The following is a 15415-nucleotide window of genomic DNA, read 5'->3' as shown; positions in this document are numbered from 1 at the left end:
TTAACGGATTCAAAATGCACTCTTCAACATTTGAACCGCTGTACTTACGTCTTTAGGGGCATTCCAGTAGCTTACACAATAATTCGTCTAATACTTAAACTCTGCGCTGCCAAAAAGAAAGTTATTTTACAGTGGATTCCCTCTCACTGCGGTGTTGTGGGGAACGAGGTGGTGGATCGGTTGGCTAGGGAAGCAACCGAAATGGGTGACAATTGCCATAATGTTCCTTGGTTTTCTGATGTTCTGTTTAAGGTCAAAAATATGTGCTTTGACATGTGGTCCGAATATTTTGACGAAAGATCTCGCACAAAGGGCATATGGTATAAAACGATCCAACCCACGCTCCCTTTCTGTAGGATTAACAGGCAGAATTTAATTGTTGCTCTTAGATTGCGATCTGGCCACATTCCTTTAAATAGCTATGCGTTTATGATGCGTAAAGTTGACTCGCCCAAATGTAATTTATGCGGAGTAGTTGAAGACGTGTTTCATGTTACAATGGAATGTCGCCGAGGTGCTGCGCAGCGTCGACTGCTTAATGTCAGGTGCTATGACCTCGGCAGGGTCAATAGTATCCTGGCTTGTCCAGCCTCAGAAGAGGCTGGGCTTCTTTATAATATGGTCAAAGACATCATTCAACTTAGAAATAGTGAAAGTTAGTCTGTTGTAGTTTTTTTTAGAGAGCCACTATGAGGGTGGCATTTGTTTAAAACTTAAAACCCTCTATAAATAAATAAAGATTTAAAAAAAAAATGTCTAAAGTGCACTCCAGACTACGCGGCGCGAAGCCGCGAACGCGAATGTGGAGTCGATTTCGCTGATTAGCGAACTAGACTCCACACTTACGTTCGCGGCTTCGCGCCGCAATTCGCGCACGAGTGTGGAGGGCCCTAGACAAAAAATAAATGTAAACAGAAACAAGCTTGCTTTTTCTCTCAATATTAATTTTAAAGTGTAAATGTCTGTGTGGGCTCTCTTTACCTATCTATTATACTTACTTTACTCTTTGCTTTAGATTCATATCACATTGTATTGTATTGTGTATTAGTTAGATTTTAGGTATAAGCTATATAATTACTTTTGTGTTTTATGTTTGAGCTGATGGCCAAGTTGCCAATGCTCGTAATAAAAAAATAAAAAAATAAGTACTCTCAGTCAAGTGAGTCAAGTCAAATCACTCAAATAAGTAAACAATCATGGATCGAGTTCAATTTTTGATTTTTTTCGATTTTTTCTTATTTGTGATTTATTATCAGCGTTTTACATATCCTAGTTATATATGATTATACAGCAAATTACATGACACTGGCTATTATAATAAAAGCCATTAAAATAAAAATAAAAATAATCATGGATCATGGTAGTATCTACTTAATAAATTTAGTAATCTGTGGGATCATGGATTGAAGTATTTTGGAATAACTCGTGTATGAAGAATTTATCGTATTCAGAAATTCAGGTTACTCGAGATTGAGTGCCTTGTGTTCCTGCATCTTGGGGATAACACATTTTATCAAGCATGACCGATTCTCAAGAAAGTATATGCTATGAAAAAGCTTTAGAGTACTGGTCGGAAATCCCGGCTACGGTTGATGGTGTACTCGGAGGTTTTGGCTTTATTTCAGATGTAGACATTCAAGGATCCAGAATGTTTCTACAGTCTATTCTCTCGTCCGAAAATCCACCGTCTACTAATTTAGCTCTTGACTGTGGAGCCGGCATTGGAAGAATATCTAAGTATTTACTAATACCTCATTTCAGCTTAGTGGATGTTATTGAACCAGATGAAAAATTCATAAACACCATTAGGGAATATGTTGGAAGTAATGCAGACAAATTAGGAAATTTGTATAAAGTGAGTTTACAAGAATTTAGACCAGAGAAAAAATATGACGTAATTTGGAACCAGTGGGTTTTAGGATATTTAAAAGATGATGACTTGCTTTCATATTTAACATATTGCAGGTAAATATGAGAAATCTTTTCGTTTACATTTATGTATAACTAGCTGTGCCCGCGGTTTCGCCTGCGTGGAATTCGGTCTGTGTCAGTCTGCCGCAAAACCAGCTCGGCTGCAGAGGACAGGCAGAATGGAACATCGAAATACCATCACTCCTCTTCCCCTGCGATCCCACCTCAGCCGCCGAGGATAGGGAGAACGGCTTACCGCAATACCGACACTCCTTTTCCTCGATGGTCCACCTTCGGCGCATCACAAGCGGGCTTAACCAGCCCACTTGGAGCATCCTCCTCGGGCCAGCCCGCACCTCAAACAGGCCGGCCCTGGTTGCCTCTTCGCTTCACCGTGGGTGACCAAGCCACGGATACTAAGCCCCTCCACCACGATAAGGTGAGCAACCCGCGGGGGGCCGCAGTTCTAACCTAACCTAACCCACTTCTAGCAACAGTTCGGGTTTGCAGGTTCGCAGTTCAGCCTAATTTATTTATGCCGAATTTTTATGCAATAAATATTTTATGCCGAATTTAACATGATGCGGCACGACAGGCACCCGTAATAATTACTAAAACATGAGTGTTCATTTGAATATCACGGATTTCATTTTTCCGACCTTACAAAAAACGGAATTTCTGAATACCGAATTACTAAAGTAAAACGTGAGTCTTTATTTGAATATCACGAATTTCATTTTTCCGACCTTCCAAAAGACCGAATTATTTAATTTCCGTTAGGACAATGACTTTTCGGAATTTAGGAATTCGGAAAAGTGTAATATCGAAACTTTAAGCTTTCGGTCAAGTGACAATCGGATTTTGAGTTTTCGGAAATAGCAGTCGTGATTTTATTCCATTGTGTTTTTAAAAATCGTAATTTTGATATTTCGGACTTAAAAAAAATCGGGATTATGAAAATCGTGGTTATAAAAATCGGAAAAACGTATTTCGGAATATTTGGGTGTTCCCCATGGGGACGCGTATAAGTCCCAAATCGTTTGACATTTACTCCGCAAACGACATAGAAAAATGTTTTTTTTTTAAAGTACCAACCTTCGTGGCCATTAAGAGGAAAGGGCACGGCCGCTTCTCCATACAAACGCAGTCTCCATTTCCATTTTCCTGTATCATTATGAAAAAAAATTTTTTTTCATATTTTTTGTGTTTTCCGGAATGGTCTCATTTTGATATCATAAATGAATTCGGCATAAGTACCCGATTTATTTTAACCCCTTTTTCACCACGTTGGGGGATGAATTTTCAAAAACGCTGAAATTAGTTTTCTTGTACTTCAATAATATATTTTTTTACGAAGTTTCAAATTGCTACCTTAAAATAAATCTTGAATCCCATACAAACTTTCATCCCCTTTTTAACCCCCTAGGGGTAAAATTTCTCAAATTTTTATAGCTGGCCGTGGATTTTTTTGACAGATTAGTAAAGTTTGCATCAAAATCCGTTCAGCCGTTTTCATTTGATGCGCGGTCAAATAAACAGACAAAAATTCTAAAAACTCTTGGAACGTGTTCTGTTATCGATTCTAAGTATCCCCAGCTAATTTTTTTTCGAATATCTTCCATGTACGCTTTATTATATGTATAGATAGATAGATGTTTATCATGGGCAGAGCCTGGAATTTGATCTATAATAAATGTTATAAATGTAATAATTAGTTAGCAGCTTCCTATACATATATAGGCATTTATGTAAATTTATTATTATTTAGTAATTCATTTCTTAAAAACCAAGTTAGGAATTATCCTAACATGTACAAGGTTATGTACCTAAAATTAGAACTAAAACAAAATAAAATAAAATTAAGAAATTTATTCCATTTTAAGTATTTTAATTTTTAACATAATATGATAAATGTCTTTATAAAGTTATTTAATATTAACTTGATATTAACTAATTATTCTGTTATAGAGATGGGCCGAATATTCAGTAATTATTCGATATTCGGCATATTTTTCAATGTTCGTATTCGGCTGAATAGTTTCGGTTCAAACTGCCGAATATTTACCGAATAAATATATTCTCTTTTAAGGGTGTCCTATAGCGGGTGTACTTCGCGCTCAGCCATGAGACGGTTCCGTTTCTTTAGCCGGTCCAGAGGGGAAAGGTCAAAAACATGTGCGGAGTGCAGTTCGCGGACCTGTATGAACTTGTTTTAGGCAGTTTTAGCCCAACCAAATATTCAGTTTTGTATGATCTGAACCGAATATTCTTATTCGGCAAAGTCCATATTTGGCCCATCTCTATTCTGTTACCAGTAGTCATGTTGATAAGTTCAGTTGTTACACTTACACTTATACAGATGCATTTAGAAATCAACAATCATCCATGTTAGAAAACCCATCATAGTGTTACTTTTGCTGGACAACTAATTCCGTGCACGGCAGGAAGAAGTTTATTAAGTCGAGATAATTTATTGAAGAAATTTGAACTTAAAATAGAATTACATAAGGTTCAAATGTCTTCCGTTTTTCCCGCCACTTATCACCTTCTTACCGCCGTGTATGGAATTATACATTCATAATAAGAAAAAAAACAATGGGATCTGTAATATAAGCAATATTATACATTTTTCTTATTTGATTTCAGGGATGCCCTGTCAGAAAATGGAGTTATTATTGTTAAAGAAAATGTGACATCTACTGGCAAAACAGAAAAAGATGATGCTGATTCATCAGTTACAAGACCATTGAAAGAATACATAAAAATCTTTGGCAAAGCCAAATTGAAAAGGATAAAACAGTGTAAACAAACAAATTTTCCAAATGGTATATATCCGGTGTACATGTTTGCTCTTATACCTAACTTGACATCAGAAGGAGATAGTAATGATGTTAAGTTATGATATATCTAGTCGTATTTTCATTCAATGTGTAATGGTTACAAATGTAATGGATTTTGATCAATATAACTGAAAACATCTTACGGTTTTTAAATGATTTCAAAATGCTTAACACTCAGTAAAGACTATTACACAGTTAACACACTGATACGGGTTCGCAAGCCACTCCAGGGTGTAAGTTAGCACTATAGCCGATGCCCATACGTACGTAGCAATGTCCCATTTGAAAACACTAGGGCGGCATGCGGATCTGCATCGTATATGAATATTGCTGTATAAGTTTTAAAAGCTTTTTTTTTTTCAGTGCAATCTGAACATCCAGTAATGTTAAAATAGAATTCCATTAATAGTCATATACCAGGCGTGGCTCACTCCGCGATTTCGTCGCGCTATTATTTTTTATTAACCCAATTTGCTTTAAGTATAACAAGGTTATAAGTGTAACAAGGTTCAACCTTGTTATATAGCAAATTGGGTTGAATTTATTTTATTTGAGAAAGAACTGAAATAAAAGAAGTGCTACTTTAATTTTTAGTTTATCAAAGCTTCTAATCAAGTAATCAGATTGAAATTGTGTGAACATTCTAATTGGGCTTTACGTTCAAGATGGTTCAAGCGATTACGAGCGAGTTACGTTACGTGGGTTCAAGCGAAAAACAAAACTTTACGTGTATGGGAGGTTTTCCTTACTTTTTATTTACGCATATGCCCTAGTTGGCTACCACCAGTTTGGCAGTGACATAATCGCTATCGAGAACGTAACTTACTTTCTATGCATCTCGCTCGTACTCGTATATGAGTGCGAGCGAGATGTATAGAAAGTTAATTACGTAGACATAGCGTATATGTCAGTTTTGACACTGTCAGTAATACGGGTACTGGTGATTGAGAAACTTACAGAATACTTAATGTACAGACACTCAAGACAGACAGATCGAGTACATATCGAAACTAAGGGTTTCTAGTTGACTACGGACCTCTTCTGGGGTCTGGGGCTGATAACTATATTCGGGTTCAGCATCTCCAGAGGAGAACCTAAGCAATAAAAAAAAATAAAAATTCAAGTAAACTAACAGCTAGGTATACAATTTATTGTAGGCATCAGGTCAAATTCGCAAAACTCTTGTAAGAGACATTGGGGTTAGTGCGGACTATTTTCAACTAGTTTGGATCATGGTTTATTTTTTTGTTCACTTTCGAGTTTTAAAGAAATGTCCAATTATATAGAATTTATTATTCGTTATTCTTAAGTATATAAAAACGTATTTAAATAACTTAAAAAACTAATTTGTGTTAGCCTTTATAGCTAGGCTAGGTAAACTTAGTTATTCAGTACCTCATATCTTCTAATAGGAGCCATGTCGATATTGAAATTACTAACTTTAATATAATTTCTAATATATTCTCGGTCACTCTCTGTTAGTGAAGTCCAACTTTCCAACTCTACTAGTATTCGTAGGCTCATACAACTCTGAACAATCCTTTCAATCGATACTATAGTTAAAAAATCGGAATGCATGATCCGAAATTCTTTTAAATGAATCAGGGGATTTTTATCTAAAAGTTTAAATACAAATTCATCTGTTATATTAACGGCGGTACCTAAGTGAACATATTGTACATTTAAGCAATTAGCAAGAACAAAAGATAATTGATCGTCATTGCAAGTTGCCACACAAGTAAACTTTTTTAGATTTCGGAATGGCAATAACTCTAACTTTTTTGTATATAACGACGTATGTTGTATTAACGTACAATTATAGAGAGTTAAATGTTCTAGAAGAGGGCACATCTGGCTAATATACATTAAAGCGTTTAAATCTATTTGATCCACGTGTTCAAGGTGTAGATGTATGATGTTACAGCCCTTAACTTGAAGTATCTGTTTAACTTGATCCCCGTAGAAATCACACGACAGTAATTTAAGCTCACAAAGGTCCTTAAGACCTATGAGCATCATTAAATCGCCATGCACAGCGTTGTGGAAGACGGTCATGCTTCGTATATCCGGACACATATCTACTGCTAACTGCAAGTGGTTTGCCGGTGCATATCGACTAACATATGTTTTCAATTTTAATGGTCTAGCAGAAGAAGTTGTCAAATCAATGTATTCTAAAACTTTACCAATATCGTCACAGCGCCCAATGTCCTCAAGATTTTTACTCTTAATGAGTAATCTTGCAAAGCCTTCATATGTCACAGATGTCCTGTATAGTTGTATAGTTTTCAGGGTTAGTAACTTAGCCAAGATGTTAATACTTTCATTTGTCACGCATTTGGAACTAGACACATCCAACTTTTCGATTTTTTTACAATTTTGTATTATGCAATGCAAGATATTATCGGTACAATCGTAGTTTATTGTCAAGTATTTAAGATTATGAAGTTGTTTGAGTGCTTCAATAATGGATCCTTCCATGTCGGCTGTTTTCCAGCCTCCAGAGAGGGATCCCAGGTTCAGGTAAACTAGACCTGAGAGCATTTGTAATTTTGAATAGAAAACGCTACGCATCATTTTTGGTATGATGTCGATAGAAACATAAGTCAAATTTCTTGTAAACAAAGTCTCGACCATTCTCACAATGACATTCATTTCACTGACAAACTTTCCCATAGATCCTCGGAAGTGTGCCTTCTTAGTGTTTTCCAACAGCGTCGACAGCGCTCTTATAACTTCAGTTACCAGCAAATCATGAACCATCCATGGAACGTTGTAATCAATGTAATTACGAATACTATCGATGTGACGCGATAGTAATATTTGAGCAATGGTAGTGTCCCGCTGAGCTTGTGCTGAAATGGGCGCCATGAGAAGCTCCGCCTGTACTGCAATCCAGTCACCAAGCCTGCTCAAAGCTAAGCTTTCAAGCGGTTTTGGTTGTTTGTATCTCGACATTGTCCTTGGACTGAAAAATAATAAATAAAATAAAATAAAATTCATTTATTTCGGACAATTCGGAATCCATATATCATATATCACAATTTACATATCAAATATAAAATATTAAAATTAAAATTAAATCAACTTTAAAAAAAAATACAGCATTGTTTAAATTATAAATTTACAATTAAAATAAATAATTAAATTAAATCAAAACGGTTACATCTGCGAACGGATCCAAAAACAAAGCCATTGGAAAAGGAACAGTTGACTTATTAGCGAACGTCCATGGTCGCCAAGAAAGAATTCAACTATGCGATGTCTGGTACGTCCCTGAAATTAAACGAAACCTGTTTTCTGTACTTGCTGCTCAAGATAAACTTGAGAATAGTGTCTTCACATCTGAAAGAGAATCCTGTCAATTGATACATGATGGAAAGGTTAAACTGATTGGAACGCGAATCAAAAATGGAGGACTCTACAAGCTGAAAGTTACTGTATCGAATCAAACTCCAGAATTAAACATCGTGTCAACAGAAAACACTTTACAACTATCACGAAAGATTTGCTCATCAGAACAAAAGACACGTTAAACAGTTGATTGAAAAGGAACTTGGCATCAAAGTTAAACTTGATTCTGAATTATGCACTGGATGCGTCTACGGAAAAGCACATAGACATAAATTTGGAACAAGACAACAAGCTAATGAACCAGGTGAGATTATACATACTGACGTATGTGGCCCTTTTCCAAATTCATTCACGAAACTACGTTATTTTGTATTGTTCAAGGACGGCTACAGCAAATATCGTCATGTTTACTTCATGAAGCATAAGTCTGAAGTTAAAGACAAGCTCGTGCAGATGATCAACGAAGCAAAGACAACTGGCCATACCATAAAAACAATACTGAGCGCCAACGGTGGTGAATTTAAAAATGAAGCAGTTGAGAAAATACTTCAAACTCGTGGTATCCAACACCGATTGACAATGCCTTACACAGCTGAGCAAAATGGATCAAGCGCAAGAGAAAATCGCACCCTGGTAGAAGCTGCTCGCACCATGATGCACGCTCACGAGGAACTCCCACTTGCCTGTTGGTCAGAGCTCGTCAATACGGCTGCTTACATTCTAAACAGAACCGGACCAACTTCTCAAGAAGGAAAGTCACCATTCGAACTCTGGTTTGGAAAGAAACCTGCCATAAAACATTTAAGAGTCATTGGAACAGAATGTTTTGCACACGATCCTAAGCAAAAGCGAACAAAGATGTCCAAGAAAGCCCAAAAATGTATTTTAATTGGCTACGAAGGTGATGATGGCTATCGGTTGCTGAGTTTTAATAAAAATAACGAACCGACTCTGATCAGATCGAGAGACGTAACCTTTAACGAATCTATAATCAGATCTGTTGGATTAATACCGCTCCTTCACTCATGATTTCATGAATTATCACCACTCTACCAATGGACCCAAAAATGAACACGTCTCCAGGTCTCCCTCCACCCACAGTACCCACACTAACCGTCCAAAAATTAACGGCCTTATTCAAATCGACCCAAATACGAACGCGCCCCTACACTAACCGACCATAAATGAACGCCCCTCCACTAACCAGCCAAAACTGAACGTAAATAGTAGTGGATATCTGTTTTGCAAGTAATTGAACGTCTCTCTTTACCCCAACGCACCTTGGTAAAAATTTTCTGTAAGATGTCAGTATAATCCATTGAAATGGTACATTTTGCCTTGCATGAAATCGGGCAGTTCTGTTTTTTTATATGTTCTATGTGATGAAGTGGTTATGGCAAATCCGAGTTTTCGACCTCGGAAACCCAGCGCATCATTGTCAAATTTTTGAAAAACCTAAATTTTCTGACTTTTTAGTTTCTGCCAATTTTTACCAATAAGGGCTTGTTTTACGGCAAATGTCACTATTAACTTGCTATGAACACTTTAAAGAAGACTAAATTCTTAACAAAGTATGTTAAATTGGTTAAAGTGAGAAGGCGATAAACTGAATATATATAGTTTGTCAAAGGACTGTCACATTTCAAACGTAGACAGAGAGAATCATACCATCTTTGTCTTACACAAGTACTAGCGCCCAAAAGAAAGGGATGAATATGATTTTCCTGGTTGTTACTGACTGACAGATTGGTTTGACCAACTATATTTTGTAAGATACAGTTGTTCAAAAATTTACAATATAATTTTTTTTACACTTTTTTTTAGTTTCTGCCAATTTTTACCAACAAGCACTTATTTTACGGCAAATGTCACTATGAACACTTTAAAGAAGACTAAATTATCAACAAAACGTGACCAATTTGGTCTATTAAGACCTGATAGTTCTTTAGATACAGCTATTCCAAGTTGCTGAGGTGAGTAAACAAAATAATAGAAGGGTTGTACATTTTGCCTTGCATCAATCTTGCATACCCTTATTATACGTGCCGCACGTATGGTGCTAGTTACCGTACTAGTACGCACGTAATGTCGAAAATTTTAAGGGCCATATATGTACTGTAAAACGTTGTACAATACACGTGCGAAAAGGAATTCGCAACTCGTGTCGATTTAAACCTTCGGTGTCGTGTTTTAATTTATCGCCACTCGTTAAATTGCGAATTTCCTACTTTTCGCACTTGTAATGTAATACTGTACTATTTCATGCATGTAGCCTCAATGGGCTTGAATTGAATTGAAATGTAAATTAATTTAATTGAATATACGGAATATAAGTACCTAATGTATCGTTGTCGAAATATTAATAGGTACAAGTGCTACAGTCTGCATGTGCCCTAACATAAGTCTACAACTCTACATTCTATCTATGTATAAGTACAACTGGTATGGCGACGAAGCACCTTAGGTACAAGGACTAACTGTACAAGTTGTTTGAGGAACCGGTGCAAATTATTTTTCATCATTCATAACACAATCCTCATTTATTTAAAATAACGCGCGGGTAAGCAAAATTCAGCGTCCATGCATTTAATGGGTAGTAAATAATCAATTAATCATCATATTAATCTATAGGTATTATCTAATCTTATTACTTTATATCTGGGAAACACTTTCGTCTGTCTCGATTTAGATTTTACGCACTTACCTTTATCAGCGCCTAGCTAGACTTTAGTCATAATATATAATTATGGAACAGGCTATGCCGATGCCGTTATAAAAAGTAAATAAGTAATATTATATTTTAATACACTCAAATCACTTCCCAACAGTTGGTGTATTTACGAACAAAACTGAAAGGAACAGAAACATGAATGATCAAAATAACGCTGAGGTATATTTTTAGATGAACGATGATAGAGTGTGTTCGCTCTGGCGATCTTATTTCTGTTACTCATTGAGCTCATTTACCTAAGTAGACTCGGGATTCTCGGGAAAATCAGGTAGGTAGAGTTAAACCAAGATAAATCTGCAACGACTTTGTTATTTATAGTCTGTCAAAAGGCTTTGTCAGTAGAAAAAGGCGCGAAATTCAAATTTTGTGTGGGACGATAACCCTTCGCGCCTACATTTTTTAATACGTCATAATTTCATATAAGTTTGACACTTAAAATAACACTTGCATAGTTTACTATAGGCTAACAAAATCGCTGCATGTATTATCTAAGATTATAGGATAGGTATTTGAGTATTTCAGTTTCAATGAATCGTCCAAGCTGAACTTAAATATTGAAAGTAAAATCCTTCATATGGAGCCCTAATGCCGTTTGATAGAAGTTTCCCCACAACAACTGCAATCAGAATCAGAGAGCCCACCCTGACCAACCAACCAACGTCGAAAAATCTAAAATTTGTATAGTCTGTCAAGCCATTTCCGTCAGTAGAAAAAGCGGCAAATTTAAAAAATGGAGATAGATTTAATGGATTATTAATGGACGATAGATGAGATTGACGCCAATTTGTTTGACCGTCTAGATTCACTTTTAGCAAGAGTCTTTACTTAAGCTGCCTGGCAACCTTGCATTTATTGTCAAATTCGATATGACAATGGTATGACGGGTATGAGTGGTATGACACATGATCATTTCATGATCAACATTCATCTTGATCAAGTGACACTCAATTGACCAGCCGTATATGAGCAATGAATGAGCGATTATAATCTATTTTATTTATCCTGAAAATATACTTTCCAAGCGAAGTATAATTTCAAATTAAGTTAATCGATAACTAATGTGAAGTTTACTGCAGTGTGCCTATTGGATAATATTTTGGAACATTATTTTTAATGAAGCGACCTGTCTTTGAAAATAAATAAATGACTCTCCCGCTGCCGATAGCGCCTTGCGCCAAAAGGGATGGCCTGAGCGGGCTGAGCTGCGAACAATTCGAGTACGCTAGCACCATGGCTACAACATTGCTGGCACCAGTGAAAACTGAGAGAGAGATCCTGGAGCACTCGATGTCGGAAGATGACCCGAACGCGAACACTCAGCTCTCCAGTGAAGTGGGGAAGCAGCCGCGCTGGGGCCCGCGGCACCGAGGGGCGCAGGAACTGGCTGAACTCTACAGTCCAGGTGACTCTTGCACACTTCCCATTACTCAACATCAACTTGAACATATTCTAATCTAACTAAAAGTAAGAATAATAATGATTAAGTGATCCCGTAATAAAGTGCACTTAGCATATTACAGAATAGAAGTTCTCAATTATTTTTAATGATAGATAATTTTATTTAATGAGATATATAAACTTATTAAGCACATTCTGACTGAGTTCCTGAGTATAGCAAAGGGGGGGCCGCTCTTGGGACTTAGAAACTTTCAGTGTAATTTTTTTTTGCCAACATAACACCAGATTTTTATTATTTTGTCATGTAAGAAATGTCAAATTAAGTATATTGTGTCATGTAACATTTTTCTCTAGGATCAATAATTATGGAGATAGGCGAGGTTGTAACTGATAATAGTAGGTAACATAACATGTCTGTTCTGGCGCGGTCTGTTTGATTGTGGTCAACCTAACACACTCCTCCTCGCTTTGTTCAGCATCGCACCTATCTTGCCTCTGTTACTTAAGTTTACTAAGTTCCTAACGCCTTTAAAAATTAAAGGGGTAGTAATCTACCCCTTCTATCTTCATAATGGTTTATCTTAGAGAAAAATGATACATAACAAAAGATACTTATTTTAACATTTCTTCCAAAATGAAGTAATGACGAAGCCTGTAGCTGATTTGTTGTTGTAGGCACTTGACGAAGCCTGCGTTGCTGATCATGAACTATGTATATTTCATCATTATTAACATAATAGTAATAAAAAGTTGGTGTTGTTTAAAAAAAAAATGACACTGAAATTTTCTCCCCCTTTAATTGCTATACCCCAACCAAAAAAGCTTTAGAACTTTATAGTTTTTCTTCAGTCATGTTACTTAGCCATGATCTCGCCTTCTTTACTTGCTTTTTCTTGAACTCATTATTTTTACTATTTCTAGAACCCATTACATCTCAAAATATTTCTCAACATGATATCTGAAAGAAAATGTGATTTTTCCTTGATTAATTACTGGAGATGCACCGGATATTTGGTTACTATCCGATATCCGGCCTATCTGGCCCTAATTTTAGTATCCGCCCAGATACCGGATAGTGACGCACAATCTGGACAGATACCGAAAGTAACTTTATCTGATTTTGGAGTATTATTATTATTACTAGAGACCCGTTGCGGCGTCAAAACGCCGCTAGAGTATGGTTCTAAAAGTTAGGTTGCCTGTCCACTGGAGCGGAGCGGTAAGCGGGGAAAAAATCCAGCAATAGAATTTCATTAAAACTTCAGAGCGGAGATTTTATGCCATTCAATCGGTGGATTTTTTCCTCGCTCATCGCTCCGCCACCTCGCTCCGCTCCTGTGGACAGGCAGCCTAAGACTGAACGCTTAATGAAATCAGGAAATGTGACGTCTTCAGATGAATCACTGGCTGTCACTATCTATTTGATGCTGACTATACCCACAGAATATGAAATCTTACACATAATTATTTCTTATAAAATGGCGACACGTTTGTATAATTTTAGCGTATTATATTTCGGTCGCGTAGCACCTAATACCAGCATTTTTGTGATCGTTAGTTTTGATGCAAAAAAGACATAATTATTGTCTATCTTTTCGCATCTTTCTAAACTAAAAATCATGATACGCGACCGCGATATGATACGGTAAATCAAGATTTCGTGGAAAGGATGCCTTCTTGTCATTTGGCTCTCATGCCTAAAATTTCATAGGGCTAGAGTATAATTTCTGTCACTCTAATTACGCCTTCATTGGAGTAAAATAGAAAGATCCCCGCAATTTGCGAATTTCGGTTTTCGCGGTAGACCCTCTGACCTAATAATAGACATAGTATATACACGTAGTTTTAGACATGAAACCGAGCGACCAGGGGTAAGAGAAAGACATATTCATGTATTGACAGTTTCATGTATGGCAGCATAATCCTTTTTAGGGTTCCGTACCCAAAGGGTAAAAACGGGACCCTATTACTAAGACTCCGCTGTCCGTCTGTTGAAATTTTCACAGATGATGTATTTTTGTTGCAGCTACAACAACAAATACTAAAAAGTACGGAACCCTCGGTGGGCGAGTCCGACTCGCACTTGGCCGGTTTTTTCTCTTTCACTCTTATAAATTTCGGTATTTCGCCATCGCCTCCATTTCATTCGGCATTTTTTCATGGTCGGGTTATGCCATCATAGCAAACCCGACCATTACATGAAAAAATGCCCGGTCGGTGATAAAAATAAAGCATGGCACTATTTTCTCCTTCCTCTTATAGGAATCGCAATAAGACTATCTTTCTCTATCAAAGAGTGTCAGGCCCTTGAACCTAATTTAGTTTTTTTAAATTTACTTTTTTGAAAGTCTGTAGAACGACTGGACCGCGACCTTGGTACCGTCAAAATATCTCTTTCTCGCTCTCGGCGTACGGCCCCCACCTTAAGCGCCTAACACATTACCGCACCGCACCGGTCATTGTGCGATGCACCTATAAGTAAGAGCGAGAAAGAGATATTGCTTTCTCGTTCTTACTTATGGGTGCGTCACACAATGACCTTGGTGCGGTGCGGTGCGGTAACAAACTATCGTAAAAGCCGTTAGAGACTACCACACCTCACCGCGACCTTGGTGCGATGCGGCGCACGTATCGATAGTGTGCAAGGTTGTCACTGTACATACGTTAAGGACGCAGCTATATGTTAGAGCGAGTAGGAGATTTTGACCGCACCAATACGGCTTTTCGAGATATTCTCTTTCTCGCTCTCACTTATGTGTGTGGCGCACCAAGATCGCGGTGCGGTGCGGTAGTCTGTTACGGCTTTTACACACGATCGCACATACGCCGCACCGCACCAAGGGCGCGAACCGATGCGGAAAATGGGGTTGGCCGGTCGACATAATTAGCAGAGGGCGCCAGCATAGCTTGCCCTGTCAATCCCTACAATTGAGTCAAATTTTTGTTTTTTTTAATGCCCTGGATGCCAGCCCTTTAAGGGGCAAGCTATGATGGCGCCATCTCTGCAAACCTTTGACAGTTGCCAACCCCATTGGCTGACCGTTTACCTTAAAGATCCGACATCATTTAACATCCTCATAAGAACAAACCTCGCCGTACGTGCGTTTTGAAGTAAATATAGATGCTTTTCCCCACCGTTTTGTATGGTTTATGGTGGGCTACAAATTCTGTCCCTTACGGG

At 37.4% G+C, this 15415-nt stretch overlaps 3 protein-coding genes across 3 annotated transcripts in view; 2 read left to right on the top strand and 1 right to left on the bottom strand.

Moving 5' to 3' along the window:
- Positions 1–1176: 1176 nt before the first annotated feature.
- On the top strand, positions 1177–4893 carry LOC134740606 (alpha N-terminal protein methyltransferase 1-like). Its single transcript, XM_063673138.1, has 2 exons — positions 1177–1965; positions 4558–4893. The coding sequence occupies exons 1-2, from the start codon at positions 1520–1522 to the stop codon at positions 4811–4813; spliced, it is 702 nt and encodes a 233-aa protein (XP_063529208.1). The 5' UTR covers positions 1177–1519; the 3' UTR covers positions 4814–4893.
- LOC134740594 (uncharacterized) lies at positions 4726–11065 on the bottom strand. Its single transcript, XM_063673121.1, has 2 exons — positions 10810–11065; positions 4726–7719 (listed from the first exon to the last, which is right to left on the bottom strand). Exon 2 carries the CDS (start codon positions 7707–7709, stop codon positions 6132–6134), a length of 1578 nt encoding a protein of 525 aa, XP_063529191.1. The 5' UTR covers positions 7710–7719; positions 10810–11065; the 3' UTR covers positions 4726–6131.
- A 705-nt stretch (positions 11066–11770) lies between these two features.
- The window catches only part of LOC134740604 (plasmanylethanolamine desaturase 1), a 34371-nt gene continuing 30726 nt past the window's right edge, over positions 11771–15415 (top strand). The window contains exon 1 of the mRNA XM_063673136.1: positions 11771–12238. Within this exon, the coding sequence (XP_063529206.1) occupies positions 11980–12238 (259 nt within the window). The 5' untranslated portion in view covers positions 11771–11979. The remainder of the gene's footprint in view (positions 12239–15415) is intronic.

Source organism: Cydia strobilella, chromosome 4 (assembly GCF_947568885.1).
Source record: "Cydia strobilella chromosome 4, ilCydStro3.1, whole genome shotgun sequence".
Classification (NCBI taxonomy): Eukaryota; Metazoa; Arthropoda; class Insecta; order Lepidoptera; family Tortricidae; genus Cydia; species Cydia strobilella.
Note: the sequence above shows the minus strand (reverse complement) of the source record. Positions and strands in the feature narration are given on the sequence as shown.